Source organism: Tachypleus tridentatus, chromosome 9 (assembly GCF_004210375.1).
Source record: "Tachypleus tridentatus isolate NWPU-2018 chromosome 9, ASM421037v1, whole genome shotgun sequence".
In the NCBI taxonomy this organism is placed as follows: Eukaryota; Metazoa; Arthropoda; class Merostomata; order Xiphosura; family Limulidae; genus Tachypleus; species Tachypleus tridentatus.
In genome coordinates this window covers 46,098,570-46,126,031 of record NC_134833.1, presented here as the reverse complement: position 1 = coordinate 46,126,031, position 27,462 = coordinate 46,098,570, and the positions used below count along the sequence as shown (strand labels likewise).

Below are 27,462 nucleotides of genomic sequence, written 5' to 3'. Positions count from 1 at the left end.
TTTTGGTTTCACTCACAACATCCACGTCAGAACCTTCCAGATCAACTGTAATATGGCTATAAGAAACAGAGATACCAAGATAAACAACTTAAATATACTTAGAAGATTTTCAGGACTAACGGTTATCCAGAGAAAACGATTCAACCTTTGTTATGTCGTTCACCTGTCACAAACACTAATTAACCACAACCTGACAATCACAAGGAAGAGGAAAGAAAAAACAACAACAACTTCTTCCTTATATATCAGGCCTGTGGGAAAATTTCGAAGAACAATAAAAAAGCTTAACATCTACGAAAGTTTTTAGGTTTTACACAACGCGACAATCTTACGATGGTAAAATCACATTTCCCAGAAACCTGAGGTTGGTCTTTCTGCCTCATTACACTGAACAAATATATGCACTTTAGTTAATATATTTAAACCACGGATAACCTTGTGGTATAACTAACGTCCTCTATGTTCTCCAAATGGTAGCTTCCTTGAACAAGAGTTTACTTTTTAATGTAATTTCATATCTATATATAATAAACACAATAATCTGAATGTATGTCTATCTGCTTCCCATTATTTAACAACTCCTAGATCGCTGGGCCAATCTTAATCAAACTTTGTGGAATGGCAGTTTGGAACAAGGGGCATGTTTTTCAATTTACAATCCATTATTATTATTGAGCACTTGTTATCTTTGACGTAAGTTACTGTTAACTACATTCACTAATGGTGCCACGTCACACCATCGACGTCACACCAAATATGCTTGTTCTTTCAGCCGTAGGGGCGTTATAATATTTCGGCCAATATCTCTATTCACTGGTAAATGAATAGCTCAAGAGTTGGCGTTCGGTGGTGATAACTAGCTGCCTTCCCTCTCGTCTTACACTGCTAAATTAGGGATGGCTAGCGCAGATAGCCCTCTAGTAGTTTTGCGCAAAATTCTAAACAAACCAAACCAAACCAAACCAAATCATTACATCGAGAAAAACTTTATTAATTTTTTTTAACACATCATGTATATATTTTGTTAGACGAGGAATGAAAAAGTTAATCTGAAAAAGAGTGACTTCTAGTCAGGTAAGAAACTAAAGACTGTTGTATGGCAATACTTTCCTGAATATTCAACCATTTTGTCTACTCGATTACTTCCATTCAACTTTTATGAATACTGGCTTGATGTTTTAACTTTATTTACAACAAGATTAAATATGCATTTGTGTTAACAAAATCCAAACTAACTGAATCAATAAAATTTTTAAGATAATTACTAATCCATTAAATAAGATACAGAAAACAGGCTTAAAATATTATATTTGTTTAGAATTTCAATGAATTGGTTCTGAGGTAACAAGTCTTAATATGATGTTTCTACAAATATGTTAACCTATTAGTATTATTTTGTCTTCAAATTCTAACCGTTTGAAGTCGTAAACATAAATTTGTTGGATTGTGGTAACTGTAAAAGTGTAAAGTGATGCCAGTTTAGTAAAAAGGAAAAAAAAAAAAAGTTAGTTGAATTCAGAATATTCTATAACTCTGAGTACAGAAAAAGTTAGAGGTGTCAATCCCGTTGTGAAACAAGAATTTTTGGTTCATATGCACGAACCATCTACTTAGATATTAAAAATATTTAAAGGATAATAAACCCAAGTTTATATTTTTTGATTATTTTTGTAAAACCTGACGGTTTAAGATCCTATAAATAATCACCTGAATACTCGCATGTTACTCGTGGTGTGATTATGCGTGGGTGTATATCATTAAACACTGAGCATGCGCTTTGCATATGTGCACGTGTGTCTGCACAACTTCCTGTTATATCGCGTATTTTATCTGTCAGGTTATTTTTATACACTTTTAGGTCATGTCGCTACTGGAGACTGTATTAAAAAGAAACGGATATGGGTGAAACTTTTTGTTCTCACGGAGTCAAATTTGAAAATAAAAAGAAGAGCAAGCCTTGCTTGAAGTAACGATCTTTTACAAGTGTGCTCTTAGTGTAAAAAAGTTGTCTAAAAAACCCCTTAAGTTTCCACAAGGTTTCAACATCTTTAAACTGCAGTGATGAGTATGAAATCTAAAATAAATATTTTATATTTAAACAACAGTCAAAACCAGAATGTGTATAAGTCATTCTCCATTTCAAATAATTAACAGTTGAGTAATGAAGGCTCGAGAAGAAAATTTGATTACTGGAATATAGTTTTATTTTTATGGAGTGTGTATGTGTTTCTGTGTATTTGTCTTATAGTAAGGCCACATCGGATTATCTGCTGTGTCCACCGATGAGAATCGAACTCTTGATTTTAGCGTTGTAAATCCGAAGACTTACTGCTCTTCCAGCGGGAGACCATAAGAAGATAATTGTATTTAGCAAAGTTTTAAAAACTTAATATAATTAAAACAATATAAATTTGAAAAGATTAAAATAAACATACTAGCTTTTTTTTTTCTGCAAACAAATCCATTGAAGCTCTTTCAGCATTGCTTGAAGTTAAAAATAACTTAAGGTATTTCAGTCATTTTTAATGAGTGCTGAATAGATTTAATTTCCAGATTTCTTCACTTTATATTTTTGCTAACAACAAGATGTAATGTTATAAACCATAAGCATAGTAGATACATAAAAGAACCTTTGTGACGTTTGTAAATTGGAATCGATGTAGCAATTTATGTGAATTATATAGGTTTAAATGGGCCTTATTTCTTGAAACTTATCTCAATAATACAACACAGAACAACAGTGATGATAGCATTGGAAATACAGTTTAATCTAATGTTAATTTTTTCTTTTTCTGTGCAAGCAAAGATACAGCTTGTTTGATTGTTTTATATGTTCGTTGTTTTGTTTTCCGGAGATATGTAATATATTTAGTTTTTCTAACACTCCATAATTTATTTGAAGGATATTAATTTGAATAATGAGCATAAATTACTTATTTATTGCATCCTTTGTAAAAATGTGGAATATGTTTGTAGTTAACTAAACTGGTAGGTATCTGCATACCATTAATGTCGTTAAACTGAGCGTTTTTTGTATCACGCAGGCTCAGAGTCTACATTTACTTACCAGAAAGTTTACATGGCTGAAGTTTGAAAGGTAAGCTTGTTTGCTGGATTGTAAATGTAATTATAGACGTATAGGTATATGTGAACTTTCATAAATAATATATATACTCATATAGAACAGAGAGCTCTCTTTGATGTTACATCTACAATATAATAATTTCATATATTACATATGCGCATAACTAATGCTATATCTTAGCCTAACTTAAAATATAAAAATAATAGTAATCGTCTCAAAATCATAAAAATGTATAGTACTATGGCCGTAGCTATTAAATATGCAAAGAGCTTCTTGATGATAACTGGACAAGAAGAGCGCCTGATAGAAAATATTAAGTAATTTTAATCTGTTTACATAGTTGCTTAATCTTTATGTATTAGTGGTTAGTGAAGTCTAGATAATTTACAAATTTCTCTGTCGCTGGAGTTTATTTTGGAGATATCAGTGAAATTACTTAAATTTTAATCTCCATATGAACGCCGATTTGCTATCATTATTCATTTTGCAGTAACTCATTATATTTTTACCAGTTGGTAAGTTGAATATGATTTCTTTGAGCACTCCATTATCATAGCATTACCCTCTTAAGTTCTTATTAATGCCTGTATTTAACAATAAAGCCTGGCATGACCAAGCGTGTTAAGGCGTGCGACTCGTAATCTGAGGGTCGTAGGTTCGCATCCCCGTCGTGCCAAACATGCTCGCCCTTTCAGCCGTGGGGACGTTATAATGGCACGGTCAATCCCACTATTCGTTGGTAAAAGAGTAGCCCAAGAGGTGGCGGTGGGTGGTGATGACTAGCTGCTTTCCCTCTAGTCTTACACTACTAAATTAGGGACGGCTAGCACAGATAGCCATCGAGTAGCTGTGTGCGAAATTCGAAAGCAAACAAATTTAACAATAAACCTGTTTAAAGTTTCGTTTCGATAAAGCCAATAAAAGGCCCGCCATGGCCAGGTGGTTAAGGCGCTTGACTCGTAACCCGAGGGTTGCGGGTTCGAATTCTCATCACACCAAACATTCTCGCCCTTTTAGCCGTGGAGGCATTATAATGTGACGGTCAATCCAACTATTCGTTAGTAAAAGAGTAGCCCAAGAGTTGGCGGTGGGTGTTAAGGACTCTTCCTTCCCTCTAGTCTTACACTGTTAAATTAGGGATGGCTAGCGCAGATAGCCCTTGTGTAGGTTTGCGCGAAATTCAAAAACAAACAAACAATCTAAACGAAACAGAATCAGTATCACAGGAAAATTCATTCAAGATAACCATGTTTTCATTCCTATATTCTTATACCACTGATTTTACACACGTTATTAAACTCTATGTTAACGTTTTGCTCTAACAAAATTCAGAGAAGTATGTAACGTTCTTATTATGCTTTTTTAAATAGTTTCCTGAATGAATAAATTACCCTAGGAAAAATCCAATCACATACATAAACTTTTTAAAAGCAAATTTTTCTATTACATAAACATTACTAATAAAGATTAACAAAGACAGCATAACCATCTTATGTTTCATCAAAAATAATAGAATTTAATAGGGTATCTCAGCTTCTATGATTTTACAAAAGAAGATTTGATTTTTGAATAATTTTGAAACATAAGTACTAACCGCTAGAACTTCGTAAAATTATTGAGACGTCTCGTCATTATAGATTTTGTCCTGAAACATAAATAACTCATGTTATACATTTAAGATTAATAAAACTTTGTTATTTTACAGAGAACTCATGAACAGATAAAACCTGTCTACAAAGAGAAGTATAAGTAATTAGTTTCACGATACACTGATCTTGAAAAGGTTAGTCACATAATGCTCCAACGATTCGTTTCTATCTTTTGTTATTCTATGTATCAGACATACCACTGTGCCACTGGGGAGGGGGTACAGTTTTCATCGATCTTTGCATATCGAATTATTTGTGTCACTTTTCCCTTATGTGTCATGTTTAGTGCATACTTAAGCTATACTGTGTAATATATGGATTTCTTCACCTGAGAAACAACAGTAACATATCGTTTAATTTTGAATATCGGACGAAATGTAGGTTACCATTGTGAGCCCTTTCTTCATATTCTCAATGTAAGCACCAATTTCTTTATCGTACTTTCTTATCAGGTTAACAAAATCAAAAAATATTCCAAAATTCCAAGAACAGATTACTTGAGTATTAGCCGCAGAGAAGAAAGTAAATCAATTGCAACTTTCATAACGTACTTCCATTTTATGTTCTCTTCTTTTAATATCCATTTCGAGTTCATTATCGACCGTAAACCCTCTTCCTAATGTTCTCTTTTCTTTCCAGGTTATTCATTTCTGCAATGTTATGTGGAAATTTAATGGCACTACTCTATATGCATGAGGCCCGGCATGGCCAAGCGCGCTAAGGTGTGCGACTCGTAATCCGAGGGTCGCGGGTTCGCGCCCGCGTCGCGCCAAAGATGCTCGCCCTCCCAGCCGTGGGGGCGTTATAATGTGACGGTCAATCCCACTATTCGTTGGTAAAAGAGTAGCCCAAGAGGTGGCGGTGGGTGGTGATGACTAGCTGCTTTCCCTCTAGTCTTACACTACTAAATTAGGGACGGCTAGCACAGATAGCCATCGAGTAGCTGTGTGCGAAATTCGAAAGCAAACAAATTTAACAATAAACCTGTTTAAAGTTTCGTTTCGATAAAGCCAATAAAAGGCCCGCCATGGCCAGGTGGTTAAGGCGCTTGACTCGTAACCCGAGGGTTGCGGGTTCGAATTCTCATCACACCAAACATTCTCGCCCTTTTAGCCGTGGAGGCATTATAATGTGACGGTCAATCCAACTATTCGTTAGTAAAAGAGTAGCCCAAGAGTTGGCGGTGGGTGTTAAGGACTCTTCCTTCCCTCTAGTCTTACACTGTTAACTTAGGGATGGCTAGCGCAGATAGCCCTTGTGTAGGTTTGCGCGAAATTCAAAAACAAACAAACAATCTAAACGAAACAGAATCAGTATCACAGGAAAATTCATTCAAGATAACCATGTTTTCATTCCTATATTCTTATACCACTGATTTTACACACGTTATTAAACTCTATGTTAACGTTTTGCTCTAACAAAATTCAGAGAAGTATGTAACGTTCTTATTATGCTTTTTTAAATAGTTTCCTGAATGAATAAATTACCCTAGGAAAAATCCAATCACATACATAAACTTTTTAAAAGCAAATTTTTCTATTACATAAACATTACTAATAAAGATTAACAAAGACAGCATAACCATCTTATGTTTCATCAAAAATAATAGAATTTAATAGGGTATCTCAGCTTCTATGATTTTACAAAGAAGATTTGATTTTGAATAATTTTGAAACATAAGTACTAACCGCTAGAACTTCGTAAAATTATTGAGACGTCTCGTCATTATAGATTTTGTCCTGAAACATAAATAACTCATGTTATACATTTAAGATTAATAAAACTTTGTTATTTTACAGAGAAATCATGAACAGATAAAACCTGTCTACAAAGAGAAGTATAAGTAATTAGTTTCACGATACACTGATCTTGAAAAGGTTAGTCACATAATGCTCCAACGATTCGTTTCTATCTTTTGTTATTCTATGTATCAGACATACCACTGTGCCACTGGGGAGGGGGTACAGTTTTCATCGATCTTTGCATATCGAATTATTTGTGTCACTTTTCCCTTATGTGTCATGTTTAGTGCATACTTAAGCTATACTGTGTAATATATGGATTTCTTCACCTGAGAAACAACAGTAACATATCGTTTAATTTTGAATATCGGACGAAATGTAGGTTACCATTGTGAGCCCTTTCTTCATATTCTCAATGTAAGCACCAATTTCTTTATCGTACTTTCTTATCAGGTTAACAAAATCAAAAAATATTCCAAAATTCCAAGAACAGATTACTTGAGTATTAGCCGCAGAGAAGAAAGTAAATCAATTGCAACTTTCATAACGTACTTCCATTTTATGTTCTCTTCTTTTAATATCCATTTCGAGTTCATTATCGACCGTAAACCCTCTTCCTAATGTTCTCTTTTCTTTCCAGGTTATTCATTTCTGCAATGTTATGTGGAAATTTAATGGCACTACTCTATATGCATGAGGCCCGGCATGGCCAAGCGCGCTAAGGTGTGCGACTCGTAATCCGAGGGTCGCGGGTTCGCGCCCGCGTCGCGCCAAAGATGCTCGCCCTCCCAGCCGTGGGGGCGTTATAATGTGACGGTCAATCCCACTATTCGTTGGTAAAAGAGTAACCCAAGACTTTGCGGTGGGTGGTGATGACTAGCTGCCTTCCCTCTAGTCTTACACTGCTAAATTAGGGACGGCTCGGTGCAGTGGGCTAACAACCTACTCACTTAAATACCTGTTGAAGAATCCGCAAGTGATTGCGGCTCTATGTTCCTTGATGGAATCGAGTGGTGAATGATGATGACTCCATATGCATGAACTTATGTCCATATTTGTTGTTTGTTTAGAATTAAGCAAAAACCTACACAATGAGAGTCTCATAATTTATGGTTTCAAAAAGAAAAAGAGTAAGCATATATGTGATTAGTGTTTTAAACTTTACTTTAATATATGATTTGTAGGTCTTCTAATATTAAAATTTATACTTCCAAACATAAATCAATTGCTACCATTAATGGTAACAAGTATAATCGTTTCATATAGTCGGTATTTTGGAAAATAGAAAGTTATATTTTAAATATTACTAAAATAAGTTGGATTAGATTTTTTGGAACGATGTAAAATATATATAACTTAACAACTAAATCTGTTAATTTCAAAGTTTTCAAATTATAGTAGGTCCGAAATAGTGTTCCATTCGATAAACATTTATTTTCCTGTAAATTTTTATTTCTGAATTATTCGTCTGTTAATAGACTGATGAATTGACTTTATAAGAGTTATTACACAACAGTGTTTGTTTGTTTGTTTGTTTTGGAATTTCGCACAAAGCTACTCGAGGGCTATCTTTGCTAGCCGTCCCTAATTTAGCAGTGTAAGACTAGAGGGAAGGCAGCTAGTCATCACCACCCACCGCAAAGTCTTGGGTTACTCTTTTACCAACGAATAGTGGGATTGACCGTCACACTATAACGCCCCCACGGCTGGGAGGGCGATCACAACAGTGAATTTGGTAAGAGTTAACAATGTATTGTATAGAAATACTACATCTTACATCTCTATATTTATATATTATTTATCTTGTCTTATTTACATCTATTACACCGCTGGTGATGTGTTAAGGCTCACTTCTGAGCAAAGAGAATGTAATAAGGAATGTAATAAGACAACTCATGTTCAATAGAGCATTAACCACACTAAAGAATTATTTGGGTTTTTAAATAAAAATTCAAGCGGTAGCTCTTGTACTGATACATTTTGTTAAAGACAAATTTCCAATCATTCTCCGGAACAGACTTATAACAGAAGATACATATAAATGGTTTTATCTCTTTTCTTTTCAAGGAAAGTTATTTTTGTGGTAATAATTTTAACAACTAAGAGTTAAATGTTACATAGTTTCAACGAAAGATACCTACAATGTCCTTCATGGAAACAACAGACCTTGCAGGACAGAAATCTTTTAAAATCAAATAGTAAGCTGACATGTAACACCCTGATTGGTACTGTGAAAACTATATTTACAAAGGATCCTTCTACCATAAAAAAAGACATTATCGTGAATCTGAATGTATGTTTAGTACCATTAAAAAGATAATTAACAAGAACTTGAATACAGTGTTTTTAGAACTACAGATGTGAATATTTGGAAAGTAATTACTGAAGACCATATGTGAAGGTTTCAGAGAAGCATGATGGTTTCAAACATTCATACATATGACGCACTACATGTTTAGTTACCTTTTCAGAGTACCTAAGTTTATGGAACTTAAACTCTATAAATCTCAGATGGTACCATCTTACACAGCAGATGCAGTTTTTATAAGTTCCAGCATTGATTTGGCTGACGTACAGGGTATGAACGTGTTCGTCATAAGATTTGGCTCCTTCAAATCTTCAGTGAACATCTTCTTCCCTTCGTAGCATAGTTTAAAAATGTTCAAGAAAGTTGTCACCGCCAGTTACTAAAATACTGCTTTTCGGATTCAGGTACCAACTGCATGCTTGCGATACGCATTTTCGTAGTTTTTCGCATACCCTAATGACGTTTATTTGGTCATGTCCAAAAGTAAAAAAGCAAAATGTTGTTAGTTTTTCACCTTATCGACCAATTTGCTCAAAATCAGTTATCCTCACAGTAAGATCTAATTGTACTTATAATTTGATTAGTTCATATAATAACCATTTTCCAAAATGAAACTAATAATATATATAATTACTGGTTATTGGTTTGCCCAGTATTAAGTGGCAGTAATAGGCACGGTGAATTAATTAGATTTAATGATGAAAGGTACTTTGATCTGTGTTAAATGTATATGATAAAGTTCTCTAGCGTTTAATAGAGCATTTTACTTAAATCTTTCCTAAAGTATTGTCTTGATCTATCTGATAACATAGGGATGTTTGTATAATTGTATACGAATGTTGTGTTTGCGGGTTCGTGGGACACCGTATACTTTAATAATTATTATGTTTTGAATTAGTTGTAGTTTTCTTATGTGTGTGATGTTGTTACATTTAACCATTTTGGACATGTCAGTGGACGAAATTATGTATTTTAGATTTTCTGTTATTGCACCCATAGTGTTGCCAATTAGACGTCAGCCACAGTTGACTGTTTGTCATAGTTTATTTATAATTTTACTTGTATTTTTAACTCAGTTTAACTTTGAATCCTAAATTAAATTCATAAATTTAGCTGGTGCAGGCACCTCGAAAATGTTCCGTTTAGTAAACAGTACACTTGTTTCAAAAGATTTTTTGAATAATACCTTTTATGTTTTTAGGGCATTCAATTTTATTCTCCATGTATTACAATAATTTTCTATTTTGCTTTTACCTGCTTGTAAGTTAATTGCTAATATAATAGAGGGTTTTAAACTCTTCTATATAACCACACCATCTGCCAACTAGGATAGGAAGCAGGAATTTTGATTTGTTAGGGACATTTCATTCACATACCATGATAAGTTGTATAATGCTGGAAATACCTCCTTCCTGGACACCTCCAGACTAAAAGATTCAGAGCAGGTGCTCCACATATTAATTTTTCTGTAGTCGAAAACGTTGGAAAACCATCGAATAGTTACTTAGGTAATTTCGTATTAGATATTTTAAAGTGCAGTCTGGTGTGGCATATTCTATCGAATACTTTCTTTATGTTGATAAAGCAGGCAAGAGTATATTCATTCTAATTAAAGCTATTTGCGTCAGATTTATGGTTTGCCTTAACTTACGGAAGTTGTTTTGTATATCAAATAATTTGATATCAGTTTTTAGTATGCCAATAATCCTTTACTAGCCTTCCAGTAGCACAGCGGTATATCTGTGGACTCACACCGCTAAAAACCGAGTTTAAAAAACCATGGTGGGTAGAGCACAGATAGCTCAGTGTGTACCTTTGTGCTCAATTCTAATTAAACAAAAACAATCCTCTATTAATAATTTTTTTCGTAGTTTTCCGATAAAGTTAGGGAAACTGGTCAGCCTATAGCTTTCTATTTTAGTCGATAGTTCCCTCGGCCCAGCATGGCCAGATAGTTAAGGCGCTTGATTCGTAATCGGAAGGTCGCGAATTCGAATCCCCGTCCCATCAAACATGCTAGCCATTTCAGCTGTGGGGTTGTTATAATGTAACGACCAATCCCACTATTCGTTGGTAAAAGAGTAGCCCAAGAGTTAGCGGTGGGTGGCGATGACTAACTGCTTTTCATCTAGTCTTACACTGCCAAATTAGGGATGGCTAGCGCAGATAGCCGTCGTGTAGTTTTGCGAGAAATTCAAAACAAACCCAACTAAATTGATAGCTCCTACCTTCAAGAAAAGTAAAACATCTACCAGTTTTCATACGGCTGGTATAAAGACAAGTTATACTGAGACATTAAACATTGCTGGCAAATACTTTTATAAACTCAAAAGTCCTTTCTCGATGAGTATGTATTCTATTTGATCCGCACCAGGGGCCTTATTGTTAACTTTTCTTATTGTGTTTTTGTATTTCTGTAGTTGTAATTGTTTACTGAGCGTCTTTAATACAACATCATGTTTTTGAAAGTAGTTTTAATTTAACACTCTCGAGTGAGACTGAGAAGACTGGTGCTAAATTGTATGTGAATTTACATAGCTGTTAATCATTCATTTAGTGTTGTGAATGTGTGTTGTAGATGTTTTCAAAGCCTCCGCTTTGGAAGTGTTTGTGTAAACCTGAGTATTATTATATGTAAGCATTTCCTGCAAGTTGTTTAAGAAGTAACTGGAAGTCTGTTGGTTTTATGCATATATTTAAGTTTGATTTAGCAATCGTTCAATTTGTCTGCTTTACGCACTCTGAGTTCAGTTTTAGTTTTTCTGTGTTAAACTGTTTTTTTTTGTGTTTTATTAATTTTCCAGCGTTCTTAGATTTTGTTCATCAGTTTTTCATGAGGTTTCTTGTGGGAGAGTTAGTTTTTTGCGTGATTTTTGGTAATCACGTGTCTGTTGCGTATAATAGACAATCAGTGACGGTACTGCAATAAAAACTGATATTTGTATAACATTGGTAGTGATATTAACTGGCAAAGGTAACTAAAAATTTCCTGATATTTTGCTCAGATGTTTTTCTTAATTGTATCTTGGATAGGAAAGAATTAAGTAATAGGGTTGGACATATACCTAGATCCCGGATTTCGCTTCTGTTGTTCGTATAGTTTGAGTGTGTAGAAGTTATCGTTTAGCATAATAGTATCTGTTTTCTCAATAAAGCCTGACAGTTTTTTCTCTGTTTCATGATGTGCTTGTACACCCAAACATCTAATGTTTACTATTTACATCTCCTGTTTTGATGTAGTTACTACCTACAATAGTAAGTAAAAGATTTATGTCCAGTTTTGAATGTGGAGGACAATATACAATTCCAATATAAATAGTAGTGTTATTTGCTAATTGCAGTTTTGGGAATATATTTTCATTTTAGGATAGGAATGTTAGTGTATATACTGATAAAAATTCTTTATGCAAAGCTAGTATTCCCAATTTAGGATCATTCTTGCTTCCTCAGACATTTCAAACGGCTATACAGCCTGGTATGACTTACAAGATTTTCAATCTGGTGTAGCTTGTAAGCTGTTAACATGAAGAATAGGGAGATTACGAATTTGGACTGATTAGGAGCTTCGTTATTACCGTTAAATGAATGTCACAGTTGATATTAAGTGCTTATTGCTATTTTGAATGTAGGAATTAGAAAGTCTGCTATCTGTTTTGGTTTGGTCATTTCTTCTAGAAAGTCAAAAACATTTGTTATGAATTCAACTAATTTGTTTAATGTTTTTTCATGTGTTGTTTTTAGTGTTTAGTAATTTATTTGTGTCTCTATTTGCTGATGTTCTGGAACCGTTATTACTGTAAGTTTGTGTTCTGCTACAACTAGTGTTGGAAGAAGTTATTTCTTGATAGTTTATACTGGTAAGGGTACTGTGGTCCTTTGTGTTTGCAATGGTTGTTGTGTATTTGCTTGCTACTGGTTTTGTGCACTATTTGTATGTGTTTATGTTGTGACTTACATTATGAATATTTATTTTTGATAGTTTTGTATTTATTAAATTTTTGTAATTTATACACTGGTTTTCATCGTAACTACAGCACTTTGATTTTTCATGCCCTCTTGGGCACCATTTGGTTTCATAGTTTAAACCACAGGCTATATACCATAGATGTAATTTACATGAAACCGCTGCATCTACATACATGCCAGACTAACTATTGTATCATTGTGTTTCTGCGTTGACCGACATTTTAACCTCTTCTACCTGAACCTGATATTTTTCATACCGAGGTATTAACTCTTATATAATATTTGTTTGTGTTCTTGACTGTTACTTTTATTATGTTTGTAGGTGTTTTTTTGTTTTTTGTGTACTGTAGGTTGATTTCGGTCATTTCTTAGTGACTTAATTGACCTGCATAGAGTAATGAATCCCTCGTATGACAAAAAGCCTTGGCTGGAGGGTTTACTTCCGGCTCGGTGGAGTTTTGTGCTTTCTGACTTAAAGACATCATGTGACCATTCTTGTAGGAAACTGTTAATCTGAATATGACTTAAGAAAGTCGAAACGTTCTTCTGTACTTTACTTTGATTAACGTTTATTATACCCATACTAGCCGTCTTTAGAATACAAGTTGTTTAGGGTTTTGAGTTTGTCACCTTTAACGAGAACTTCTGCTCCCCTTGCGAATCGTTTGCTTGAAACTATGCATGTATTTGGTTTACAGCGTAAGATTTTTAAAATCTGTCTGGCTCTTTATATGTGTCCATTATGTCTTGTATAATAATAGCATAATTAGGTGTTGTTGATATTTGTGTGTTAGGGCTGGTTTGTTTGAATGTGCATCCCGAATTGTATATACTTTCTTTTTTCTTTTTACGTGTGACTGTAAGTGACTCCAGTGTTATTGTAACTTGTATCTGTGTCTGTGTTGCTTGGTGTACCTGTGTTCTGCAGTGTTTATGTTTTTCAATGTCAGATTTCAACATCTGAACGCCACTATCATTATCATTACATATACTACAATTATCTCCTTCTCCACTCTTTCTGTATCTGGACTTTTAGCCGTTCTTCTAGTATCTGTGACACTTACATTAGACATACTTTCAGCACATAATTAACCAGGACTTGGTTGTATTGTAAATTTGGGCATTTCTTTCTTACTTACACCAATGAGGAAACTTAGTTTTGGAGATGATTGTGTTACAGTATGGCCACTTACTCCCTACGGGTAAGCCTAATTTGAGCTCTGTGAAGTTGGTTTACTTTTCCTCTTTCTGGCGGTGAGTTTAATCACAGCTTGTCAGATGAATATGTTAATCTACCATAAGCACTTACACACCACTGCGTCACTTTGTACGTTGCGGTAGAGTATTTGTCCTGATGGATATTGATGTCTTCCATCGATACTCTTTTGAAGTGGTATAAAAGCTGCCGTTAAACAGTTGGGGACTGGATGAGCCTGAATAAGGCAATTGAGGTATGTCTGCACAACAGGTTCGACAAAACAGGGTAAGTGACATTGGTATTTTTCAATACTATGCTTTTAAGTGTTGATGCTGCTGAAAGGTTTCGTGAAGAGGATTCCAACTGAAACACTGATTTACTGACTATCGATACTCTTAAGTATAACTTATAATTTAGCTTTTGACATCTTGCATGCAGCTCACCATTCATAATCTACCTACCTTTTACAACAGTTGTGTATTTCTACTTAATGGATTTACATATAGAACGTACTGAATGTATCATGTCAGATATTCAAAAGATGTTCGGATACTTTTTGCATTGTAGTGTAAATTTCATGTTAAGCTAATGAAAAACAAATCGTGAACATGACTATATTGACAAATTAGTGTTATATCACAGAAAAAACACACACTAATGTATAGAAGCTGTTTTATATTACTGTCATAAAATAATTAAAAATAAAGAGAACAAAAGATATTCTGCATTCTATAATCCCAATTTAACAGTTTACACCCGTTTTTGATGAAGGAATAGAATAAGGATTTTCAAATAACGTTCTCGAAGGAGATCCAATGTATACACCTAGTGTGATTGTGAGCAGATGCGAACGTTTTCAACATCATTTCATTATATATGGTTAGTAACTGCTACATTATCATTTCAATCATTAGTAATTATATGCACTATAATCAAAACAATGTAAGTGCAACCATCATTGATTTGAAAAGTAATCACTTCTCGTGCATAATGTTAGTTCACTTCTGGTACGCAGCTGCTACTTTCCTGTATAGGCCGGGCATGGCCAGGTGGTTAAGGCTTTCGACTCGTAATCTGAGAGTCGCGGGTTCGAATCTCCCACGTACAAACGTGCCGCCCTTTCAGCCGTGAGATAGTATACTGTGACGGTCATTTCCACTATTCGATGGTAAAAGAGTAGCCCAAGAGTTGGCGATGGATGGTGATGACTAGCTGCCTTCTTGCTAGCCTTACACTGCTAAATTAGGGACGGCTAGCGCAGATAATCTTCATGTAGCTTTGCGCGAAATTCAAAACAAAACAAACCAAACTTTTCTGCATATTCACATACAGTGCCTTGCAAAAGTGTTCACTCCTACCATTAATGTCAAGTTTGATAAAATACAAATAATGAAAACAATTTTTTATAGGACTTGCTTTTATTCAAATTTCTAATGATCAAACTTAACACTGTTATGCTTGAAGGAGTTGAATGTCAACAAAACTTTCAAATAAAGTATATAAAATGAAATTTATTGATTGCATAAATATTAAAACCCCTAAGTCAGTATTTAGTGGAACCATCTTTGCCATCAATTACTGCTATGAGTCTTTTTGGATAGGTTTTACTTGTTTCGCACTATGAAAAAAAGTAATTTTTGCCCATTCTTTATGACAAAATTACTTTAATACTGAGAACTTCGTTGGGGATCGTTGATGAACTGCAATTCCTTAAGTCTCACAATAAATTTTCCATTGAATTGGACTACTCCAGGACATTCACTTTTTTCTTTGAAACCTTTTAGAGCGAAGCCACATTGAGCTCATTGCCCTGTTCACAGAGGGGAATCGAAATCGGGATTTTGGCGTTATAAATATGTTGACTTGCCGTTGTTCCACGTGGAGACTATTCTTGAAGACAGGCTACCAAAATGAGAGTTGGTCAGCTAAGTACTTATGTTATATAGTCTTCTTCTTAAATTTTGCATTTGCTTTCTTTAGATAGTTAATCACATTCGTTCTTTTACAGTTGGTATTGTCTTTTATCTTTACATCTAGCATTTGGTACCAACATTATGTTCTAAACCTGCTACTATTTGATAAAATATTGTAATATATCTTATCATTTCCTATCTATAAATATAATTTACTGTTCCATTCTCAACTAACGAAATCGTTTAAATGTTGAATTGCGGGTGCAAATAACTCTCTCCTAATTTATAGAAGAATCAACGAGCAAGTTTTATCCAACTGATGCACATTAAAGCAAACATCCACTGAACCACACATTGAGCACACCTCACAGGAGTTAATAGCACATTCAAACTACCTGAAGTGAATAACGTTCACTCTTTTATGTAACTTAAATAAACTTACTTCCACTGTACATAATGACTACTATTGCTGGACATATTGATCAAGTTACCTAATTTGGAGAAGACTATTCAGCTAATTATTCGTTAATACTTTATATTATAAGCTAAAACCATTATTTTAAATTTATAACAACGGGGATACTTAATGATGTAAAGCAACTTACGTCAATCATTAAGTTATCAAAATCAGATTTGATTAAGCACCAAAAAACACCAAAATTGAACTCTTCATAATGAATAACTGGAGAACACCATTATTTATTAACTCTTTACCAGACCTTTATTATTTACTTTAAGCTGTTGCTTACAAATAAATCTGGGATTATAAATTCTCTTATTAGTATTGTTTCTACCTTATACAGTTCACAAGAAAGTATGAATTTGCCAGAAAAGTGAGGCCTGGCATGGCCAGGTGGGTAAAGGCGTTCGACTCGTAATCTAAGGGTCGCGGATTTGAATCCCGGTCGCATCAAACATGCTCGCCCTTTCAGCCGTGGGAGCGTTATAATGTTACGGTCAAATAGGTTGGCGGTGGGTAGTAATGACCAACTGCCTTCCCTCTAGCCTTACACTGCTAGATTAGGGACAGCTAGCGCAGATAGCCTTCGTGTAGCTTTGCGCGAAATTCAAAAACAAGCCAGAAAAGTGACACTGTTAATCCACAAAGTTTCTTCCTTCAGAACTTAAACTTTCACGTTTTTAACAAACGTTATCAAAATTTCCGCCTTTTCAGTCAGCAGTCCATTTTACTGACGATGGTAGTTGTTATATTTCGATCATTTATTACATAGGTTGTAACATGAGAAATAAACTGTAGCAAAGGTGCTAGTGTAAACACTCCACTAATAACTGTCACTGTTTGCTATTGCTCAAGAGAAGTATATAACAGTTCTATCACAGTTACTGGCAATGAAAAATCCCAAATCATTATGTTTTCCTCACTCCGTTGAAAATTTAGTTAACTCTACATCCACCTTCTTTTCATTAGGGCTTGGCCTAGTCAGGTGGTTAAGGCGCTTGACTAGTGATCCGGGGCCGTGAGTCTATATTAAGTCTATATATTTTTAAATTTAATTTATAATATTATAAAGAAAAATATATTCGGTTTAATAGCTCTGAATATTTCAAGCCTAATGTGTTCAAAGTTGTATAGAAAGCGGAAGGCGGAAGTAAAGTTTGACATGTGATTTTGCTCGCCCTGTAGAGTATAGAACAGCCGAGCCGTTGTGAGCGGCTGAGCAACCTATATGATGGTAGAAGCATTTGGAAGTTAGGCTTAGCTTCTTACCTGCCGAGATAAACGTTCGGGTGAGAAGTTTTTAAAGCAAACTTATTTAATCAATTTGAATTACCCGTTATTGTTGTATTTTCCCTTGAGTTAAATCCGGTATAACTGATACATTTTTATTGTTCAAGTACTTTTATGTTTCAATTAAAAAGAGAGAGAGTGTGAGTGAAACTGTTTAAAACACTGATATTATTTATAATAATAACCAGAATTTCAGTATTTTCGCGTGTTCTAAACAAAATATTTGAATTGAAAAATAGAATATACACTTTTAAGCAGAACGGCCATGGCGTGAGATATAATCGAATTATCACACATGTATAAAGAAGATTTGTAATCACGAGCAGCGCATTATTTTCAATTGAAGAGAAAGTGTATGACTGGAATTATTTAGAAAACAAAAACTCAAACTATTTTTATTGCTACGTAGTACAAATAGTCCTGTTCTTTTTGTTTTTAAGTTCTTACGATATCTAAGCTCTTATAGTTGTGTTTTTTATTGCTATAATTTATATATTATTGATTCATAGAAAAAATAATTTAATTGTGAGACTACTGGTTTTATTGGAAAATCAAAAATATGTGTAATAGTTTTAATATTATTATAGGGAGGCCCGGCATGACCAGGTAGTTAAAGCACTCGGCTCGTAGTCTGAGTGTCTCGGGTTTAAGTCCCAGTAACACCACACATTCTCGCCCTTTCAACCGTGGGAGCGTAATAACGTGACGGTTATTCCCACTATTTGTTGGTAAAGGAGTAGTCCATAAATTGGAGGTGGGTGGTGATGACTAGCTGTCTTCCCTCTGGTTTTACACTGCTAAATTAGAGACGGCTAGCTCAGATAGCGCTCGTGTAGCTTTTTGCAAAATTCAAAACCAAACACACAAATTATTATAGAGCATGATACGAATAATACTTTTCTGATAGTAAAGCAACCCAGACATGCACAAATTACAAAGCATGGAAAAACATATAAAAGAGCTTCAACAACACTACTTCTACCAAATGATAAAGTACTAACAACTTTATTAAGTTTTAAGTTTTAAGGCTGGTAAAAGATATAGAAAATAATCTATTGCATAAGAAACAGAGAGCTTCAAATACAATTTAGGGTCGCGGGTTCGAATCCCCGTCGCACCGAACATGCTCACCTTTTCAGCCGTGGGGCGTTATAATGTGACGGTCAGTCCCACTATTCGTTGGAAAAAGAGTAGCCTAAGAGTTGGCGGTTGGTGGTGATGACTAGCTGCTTTCCCTCTAGTCTTACATCTCTAAATTAGGGACGGCTAGCGCAGGCGCAGATAGCTCTTGTATAGCTTTGCGCGAAATTTAAAAGAAACCAAAACCTTTCTTAAACAGTTTTTGCATGAACCACTTAATATTAAGTCCCACTCATTCAATAACATTTGCTGCCTTTTGTGACAACAGGAACCACGACGGCTTACTTCTTACACGCATGTATTCATTCTTTACTGAAACCTTGTGCACTGCAGTGTGCTCCAAAAAGTCACACCCATTTTAATTAGAAAATATTACTTATAATTTTTCTGTTTAAGCTATCTATTGTGGCAGACTAATGTCACTATTTTACAGTGTTACCTCTCCGAACAACTTCAGAAGTGAATAACATTTAAAATCTGTTTCAAGTTCAAATAATGTTTGAATACATCTCCGAGAAGTGGAAGTAGGTAATATTTATGTGTTTTATCACCATAAAGACAAAGATTATAATACTAATAATCACATATTCTGTAGTAAATTGTATTCACCAGTACTTCAAGCAATGCACTTTTTATCGTAAACATATTATCTTCTTATTGGAGAATTGTGATCCCATCAGCTGCATACCACTTCTACACGGAATATTCAGTTGATTTGTTTCACTAAAAATGAGTAAACTGTTTAGGCTCCCTCAAAGCTTGAATAATTGTCTACTCAATGTGATTCTTTATGTTCAAAGAGCAGACATTAATTTTACTCCTGTAGCAGTTTGTTTCAGCTTTGCACTATTTCTGTTACATAACACTGGTTTACAAAAAATATTTTTTGTCTGAGGCAAGAATGTGAATAGGTGTTTTTTACTAATTTGGGTGTGCTGAATTCAAATTTAATAAACAGTTTTGCTCTATCTCCTCTAGTTTTCTGGCTTTTAAATAGTCTTATTTTAGTATATACAGAGTATATACGTGCTTATTTCAACAGTTGCAGCAGCTTATTACAGATAAAACAGGATAGATAAAGAACATTGACGGAATAAATATACTTGGATGACACAATGTACACAATTCATAGTACCGCAGACAGTTAGAAGTGTGTTTTCTTAGATGATCTGGTGTATTTTGCCTCCGGGATGTCACGCAAGAGCATCCAGCAGAAGTCTCCCATCATGCTGGGGTTCCACTTGCCTTGGTAGTTGTTCTCTATCTTCGTAATGTCTTGGTGGAATCTTTCTCCGTGCTCATCACTCACTGCTCCAAGGTTTGGAGGGAAGAAGTTGAGGTGGGAATGGAGAAAATGAATTTTGAGTGACATTCGGCATCCCATATCCTCATAAGTCTTTAGCAACTTCTCAATACAGGCTTGGTAATTTGGTACATGTGTGTTACCAAGGAAGCCACTACAGACTGACTTAAATGCTTCCCATGCTCTCAGTTCCTTTAAGGTAAGAAGCTCCTCAAAATCAGTATCCTTCAGCACTTCTTGGATTTGAGGTCCGACAAAGATGCCCTCTTTGAGCTTAGCAGCACTGAGACCTGGGAACACAGTAGACAAGTGTTGGAAGGCAGCACCATTTTTGTCCATGGCCTTCACGAAATTCTTCATCAAACCAAGCTTGATGTGAAGAGGAGGAAGAAGCACCTTCTTCATGTCAACCAGAGGATTCTCCTTGACGCTGTGTTCGCCAGGAACGAAAGTGCTTCTAGACCCCCAGTCTTTCTGCTTGTAATGCTGGGATACAGCTCGACTATCCCAGAGACAGAGAAAGCAACAGTGCTTTGTGAAGCCCGCTTGCATACCCATAAGAAGACCAATGACCTTGAGGTCCCCACACAGACTCCACTGGTACTGGTTGTACTTAACAGCTTCTAAAAGAAGCTCCATATTGTCATAGGACTCCTTTAGATGGACAGAGTGTGCAGTGGGAATGCTGGGATATTTATTCCCGTTGTGCAGAAGCACAGCCTTGAGACTTCGCTTGGAAGAGTCTATGAAAAGACGCCAGTCTGAAGGATTATGTGGCAAACCAAGGAAAGTGAACAAGCCAGGTACATTTGTGCAGTAGCACAACTTGTTTTCCATGTCGAAAAATGAAGCAAGGTCTTTGTTCCGATTCCTGAAACTGGTGATCCTTACATCTTCCTGGACTAGGTTCCACTGTTTAAGCCGAGAAGCCAAGAGCTCTGACTGCTGTTTTGACAGATACAAATCACGAGCAAGGTCATTCAGGTCTTCTTGCGTGATCCAGTGTGGCTCGTTGCCACTTGTTCCTGAATAAGAAGAGTCAATATCTTCGGAAGAGATTGACTTGGCAGAATCTTCCCTTGGAGGCATTTCTTTATCTGATGAGGAAAGAAGATCCTTATTTACTGGAGGTGTTGGGACAGGAAGATCATCTGAATGGGGAACGGGTCTCATAGCAGATGGAAGGTTGGGATATTTGATCTTTTTTCTAGAAGATGAATTGAAACCAGTTATATTTGTTAGACAAAAATAACAATCATCTGCATGGCTTCGTGGCTCTCTCCAAACCATCGGGACTGCAAAGTTGAAAGCTACTTTCTTGCCATTAAACCAAGCAGTTAGTCCATTGTAGCAAAGCTTACAACAGATGTGTGGAGCCCAAGATTTGTTCTGATCACCAATTTTACAGTCAAAATAATGAAAGTAGGCAGTTCTGAGGAGGGAAGTGATGGTTCGACGCTGTGCAACTGTCGTGAAGTCCCCACACACGTAGCAGAAAGAATTGGCCTTGTTGAGGCATCCTCGGTGTTTTGACGAGCTTGAAGCCATTGGAGAATCTGAAAAAAAACAAAGTAAAATTAAATCATATGTAAGGCAATAATAATTATGTGCGTCGTTAGAAATTGTAATACAAATATATACGCAAAAGATTGTATAACACAATTGTCGAGGGACACCAACCTCCTGCGCTGACTGCCAGTGCACTACTGGCTGTTGATTGAGACGTGTTGGCTACGCTTAACTGCCAAAATCCGTCTTGATATATAGCTATATATATATATATATAATGTAATGCTATCACTTACATTTATTGCATAATAACTAAAAAAGAAGACATAAGTCACACAATATTAGAAATTAACCCTGAATGCATATACGCCTTTATGTACAGTATGCATATCTAAAAAACTAGAGGTGATGAGCAAAAACGGATTTCAAATCTGAATTCAGCACCCCCAAATTAGGTTAAAACAGCTATTTTTGTGCTTGCCTCAATTTCTTTGTAAACCAGTGTAATCGGCACTTATTCATCAGTAGTTTAAGCGCGTGACAAAGAAACGTATTACATATTTTCTGACACCTTCAGATAATAAGTACAATTTTCAATATGTCACTGTACTCTGTGTTGGTTTTACGCTAGAACATTAGCAAAAAAAAATCTTAATTTTTCTCTTCCTTGAGGTAGTTATAGAACAGGATGAGTCACCAAAGATGTCATATTTTCCCTATTAAGAAAGATGAATGTGATATGAAACATTATAAATAGAGATCATGGTTGTTTCTTGTGATGTCTTGAAGAGTTGAGAGTGGCCGCAGTCACGAGAAAAATGTTTGCCCTCAAAGAGAGCAAGATAATCTTTTGTACATATTATATTTTGTTTTATGTTTCAAACATATTTGGTGTTCTTTGTATTTTAGGTTTTTGCAGTTCTAAGACCTTATTTTGTGATCCAGTTTATGTATAGTTTCCATCCTAGAGAAAATAATTTGTTATTTTTTTTACATTTGTTTCTAGTATAAGTGTAAATCTGAGCTGTTGAGAGTAACGTAATACAGTCAACGTGAGTAATCACGTTGTTCATCAGACTTAAAGAAGTAGTCCATTCGATATCTTGGATACCTTGGTCAACCATCTGTGCTGATCGTATAGGAAATCGCCCTGAAGTGGCATCTTCATATTTCAAAGGCATACTTTGACAAATTTGTTGCGGAATTACCAACTAAGACCAGAATCATCCAGTTCCAGCCAGAATATAATGAGATTCGCAGTAACTGTGTGTACACAAGCACTGTTCTGTGTTTTACTACAAATTAAATGTATGAATTGGTACCATGTAATGCATTCATCAAGCAAGTACCCAAAATGTGCTTTTTTCTCTGTACAAGAAATAATAAACATTGATTTGGGCAGTGATCCTTCTATTAAGAAACATGGAACATGAGTTTTTTGTTTTGTTTTTACAAACACTTGTTACTCTAACAGTAATACTAGTGTTGTTTGCTTTTCATTATGTCTGAAAGAGAATATTCAGCTGTCAGCTTATATGAGCTGCTAGCTAAGGGTTTTGTAAGCAGTCTCGACTCAAAAAGTAATAGATTCTCAATGGCCTGTTCAGTAGCGTTTTCCAGTCTATTGGCGAGTATACTGAAATCTTTGATCTTAAAATAATAAAAATTAATAACTCTTAAAAGTCACCATATCTGAAACAGAAATACTTCATAAAGCTATGAGACCCTTTTGAAAAATAAGTTTAATTTTTTTTATCAACTTATGATTTATAAGGCAATAAGAACCATACATATATGTCATTTACTTTACTCTCTGTTTCAGGCCTGGCATGGCCTAGCGCGTTAAGGCGTGCGCTTCATAATCTGAGGGTCGTGGGTTCGTGCCCGAATCGCGCCAAGCATGCTCGCCCTCCCAGCCATGAGGGCGTTATAAGGTTACGGTCAATCCCATTTTTCGTTGGTAAAAGTGTAGCCCAAGAGTTGGCGGTGGGTGGTGATGACTAGCTGCCTTCCGTCTAGTCTTACACTGCTAAATTAGGGACAGCTAACACAGATAGCCCTCGAGTAACTTTGTGCGAAATTCCAAAACAAATACTCTCTGTTTTATACAGAAATTTTTCCTTTGTTCTTCTTTTATTAATTAATATGCATGCATTCAAAAGAGATCCAAGATCACTTCACTGTTGCTCAAGAAAAATTTATAAGTTTAATGTTAATCAATTAAATGATGGCTCAAGTTACAAAATTTAAGAGCTCTTATTAACTGAAAATTAACTGCCAAGCAAATACTTCATATAAATAAATAAACACTAAAGGAAACTCATTAAGATTACAATGCACAACAATTTTTTGAAAAGTTTTGCTTCCTGAAAAGTTTTTGCTGATTGTGGCAGGTACCTGGTGTGTATGCACAAATATAGTTTTGGGTTTGCTTCATCACGTAGGAACTCTGAGAAATAGACAGTTAACTGTTTACCGGCAATAACGTATTTAATTGCGTTTATGTTTCTAATGCGCTATTAAGTTCAACATAATAAAAACCGTTTTGCTCCTGATTTTCGTTTGTATTTCAATGTCCGGTGCATCACGTTGCAGTGTCCAACAGTGGGTAACAAGCATTGACGGATTCCAGTTGTCCTGATATCGTTTTTCCATTGTAGCAAAATTGAAGATTTCGATAAAACGGTATGTGATGGGCAAATTTGGACGTGATTTTCGAGATCAACAGCCAAAAATCTATAAGGAACACCCAATAGTGTTTAAGAAGCAAAAACTGTGTTGTGCTGTGTAAGTTATAAGCTCCTCATGGTTTAAAAGTAAACGAAAATTATTCTAACTAACAAGACAGAAGTCCTGCTTAATGTTAATGTAGCTGGAAGTGTTTGTTTTTGAATTTCGCGCAAAGATACACGAGGGCTATCCGTACTAGCCGTCCCTAATTTAGCAGTGTAAGATTAGAGGGAAAGCAGGTACATATCACAACCCACCGCCAACTTTTGAGCTACTCTCTTACAAACGAATAGTGGGATTGACCGTAACATTATAACGCCCGCATGGCTGAAAGGGCGAGCATGTTTGACGTGACGGAGATTCGAACCCGCGACCCTAAGATTACTGCTCGGAAGCGTTAACCCACCCGGCCATGGCGGGCCTATCTGGAAATGAAACGTCGTAAGAAATTTAACGTTTTTTACAATTTAACTTTAATGTAATTTTGCAAAGTAGAAATGGAGCACTGCAGCAAATACATTGCAAGAAATAAAATAATCTCAGACTTTTAAGCTATATTTTTTTCAAATATAAATTTGAAAACTGTAAAACAAAACATGCGAATATTTCAGTTTTACAATTTTCGATATCACAGACTTAAAATGTTCTCTCATTTTTAAACTAGTTGAGCTGAAGTTAATATCAAAGGAATGACAAAGTTTACTTATTTATAAATCAGTTTCATTCTTTGGAATGTTGTATCAATGTAGATAAGAAAGTTAAAACTTCCTATCATTTCAATAATAATTTCAACCAGAGGCAAAACTCGATAATTAGATTTTCAATTTGTTAAATGCTTTATCCAAACAAATCTAAGTAAACCTTACCTCAAAATAAGATGTAAAATCTTATTATTTCAGCTTGAAGGTTTTTCTTCATTTTTATACCACCACTTCGCTCTTTTGAAAACCTGAAAAGGATTAAGTTGTCTAACTTAATTGTGTAACTGAATAGTCAACTAGATACGAAAACACTCGGCTACCTAGATACAAGTGATGTACTTCCAATTACACAAGCAACGTGCAGGCTTTCCCAGAGCACTAAAGATGTAACTAGTTTCGACTCACAGTGCCTATCAAAGGGCAAAATCATATAACTTTTGGAGAATGCGTGATTTTTTCTAGTAATTACTGTCAGAAATAAGAATGACATGAACAGGTTTTGCGTTGAGTTATTCTGGGTGAACACCACTACATGTATTGATGTCTTCCAATTAGCATAGACATATGAATGTCTGGTGCTTTTAAAGATACCCAGAGGTTCAACACTTTATACCTAGCCCATGTAAGCTGAAAAAAAACTAAATGCTTAAAGCAGAGTTAAAATTTATTTTAGTATGAGCAATGAAAATTTTAGTATGAGCACGTCCAAGTTCCAAGACGTGCTACTCAGCAAGAGTAATACACTTTTCACTTTCAAGAGGCTAATGGAGTTTATACTTAAAGGGATGCAGTAGGAGTGATGCCACTCTATATTGATGACATTTTGGAATTTTCTAACTCATGGTGAGAGGAGAAGTTTACATTTTCCTAAGTTTTGCATTATATTATACTAATTATTGATGCTTTGTAGCTAAATTGCCAACCAGGTGATATTAATTCTAGAAGGACCAAGGATTACAAGTAATGATGTTCTTCAAATTTTGCATAGTGAAATGTTTTTGTGCTAGAATGTGCATGATATGACTGTGAATTCTTCTTGGATATACGTGCCAGAGATGATGAAATTAAAGCAGCGTTATGATAGTTACAGGAAGGAGCAAAACATCTTTCTGAATCTCATGCTCATTTCTTCTGAGTATTGATACTCCATAAAGAATTGTTTGCATTTGTAGGTTTTTTTATAACACTACTGATACCATTTGAATTATAAAAAATCCAAGTTTTGGGTAGACCATTAACTCGAGGCTACTAACAAACTGTAGAAACTTGGAACTGGCCACAGCATTGTGAATCAAAACGTTGCAGAAGTATGGCATAGCTATATATTATCATCTCGGTATTCAATATGAAAACACAAATGGACTATCTTGAAACACAATGAAACTCCGTCCATCCGTTGAATGTCCTGAACTAAAACATCACATTTGAGTTAAAGTTATTATAGATGTAACAATACTGAGCTTTACTGCAGGAGAATCCATTAACGACTTGATTCCAACAGTTAAGTTTCAAAAACTACAGAAAGAGTAACTGAAGGATCCAGAAACTAGAATGGATACTCCTTGCCATGCTGCAAGGTGAAGCATGACCAGTATGAGTTAAAGGACAAAGTTATGTTAATGCAATTTATCAAACTCAGTGAGCACAAGACATATTATCACGTTGTACTACGATTAACAACCACTTACACATGTTTTTAAGTCTGTGTTGTTGTTAGTAAACACAATTGCTCTGAGACAGAAAATTATCTGAACTGAAGACAACCAAGGTAGTCTAGTTTTGATCTTTTAAAATGTAATCTAATAAGAACTGTGTTGACTAGAAGTTTGTAAATTTAGACTAACAGACATTGTGACCCTTTCTTTCAAGGTATTGAGTGATTTTTCTTGGCAAAATATTCCGACATTTTGTGAGAACATCTTACACAATAGTGGCCAAGAAGCAAAATTCTCTGGAACTGATTGTATAATATTTAAAATTGTATAATTTCTCCAAGTACAATGAAAAAGCTGAATTATTTCTCAGCATAGTGTATAGATTAGGTTTCTGTGAACCTAAAGGTAATGGATTTCATTTCGTTGTATTATAAAGACTCCGAATAGCTCAGCAGTAAGTCTGAGGACTCATGCCGTTAAAAACAGGGATATAATGCTCATAATGTTCACATTACAGATAGCCCATTTATAGCTTTGTGCTTCATAACAAACAAGCAAAGCCTGTATGTCTTTTGTGTTGACAACTTAAGCGAATGAATCAACTAGCTTGTCAGGTAGAGAATTTTACGAAAATGATGAGAGTCATGGTTATATTCATGCTACATTTGCACGATAAAATCACAGTTTAACCTGTTGTTTGTAAACATTAGGCATAATTTTATTTTGACTGAATTTGAGCTGAAATGCCGATAAGTAAGCAAAATTATCTGTATAAAGTGAAAATCAAAAACAGCACCACTCTATATTACATTT

At 35.1% G+C, this 27,462-nt stretch overlaps 1 protein-coding gene and 1 long non-coding RNA gene across 3 annotated transcripts; one reads left to right on the top strand and one right to left on the bottom strand.

The window, feature by feature from the left end:
- The first annotated feature begins 1,808 nt into the window (after nt 1-1,808).
- On the top strand, nt 1,809-22,991 carry LOC143225191 (uncharacterized). Of its 2 annotated transcripts, XR_013013675.1 has the most exons (4): nt 1,809-2,065; nt 3,045-3,097; nt 15,733-17,610; nt 22,570-22,991. It is a non-coding gene; the product is annotated as an uncharacterized LOC143225191 (long non-coding RNA). The 2 variants fall into 2 exon arrangements; XR_013013674.1 differs by lacking the exon at nt 15,733-17,610 and having other exon boundaries at nt 1,822-2,065.
- On the bottom strand, nt 15,348-25,597 carry LOC143225186 (uncharacterized). Its single transcript, XM_076454155.1, has 2 exons — nt 25,160-25,597; nt 15,348-21,610 (listed from the first exon to the last, which is right to left on the bottom strand). Exon 2 carries the CDS (start codon nt 21,600-21,602, stop codon nt 19,896-19,898), a length of 1,707 nt encoding a protein of 568 aa, XP_076310270.1. The 5' UTR covers nt 21,603-21,610; nt 25,160-25,597; the 3' UTR covers nt 15,348-19,895.
- Between the last annotated feature and the right edge of the window lie 1,865 nt (nt 25,598-27,462).

Excerpts from the sequence above, each read along its gene's own strand:
- LOC143225186 (XM_076454155.1), bottom strand. The coding sequence starts at position 21,602 with ATGGCTTCAAGCTCGTCAAAACACCGAGGATGCCTCAACAAGGCCAAT.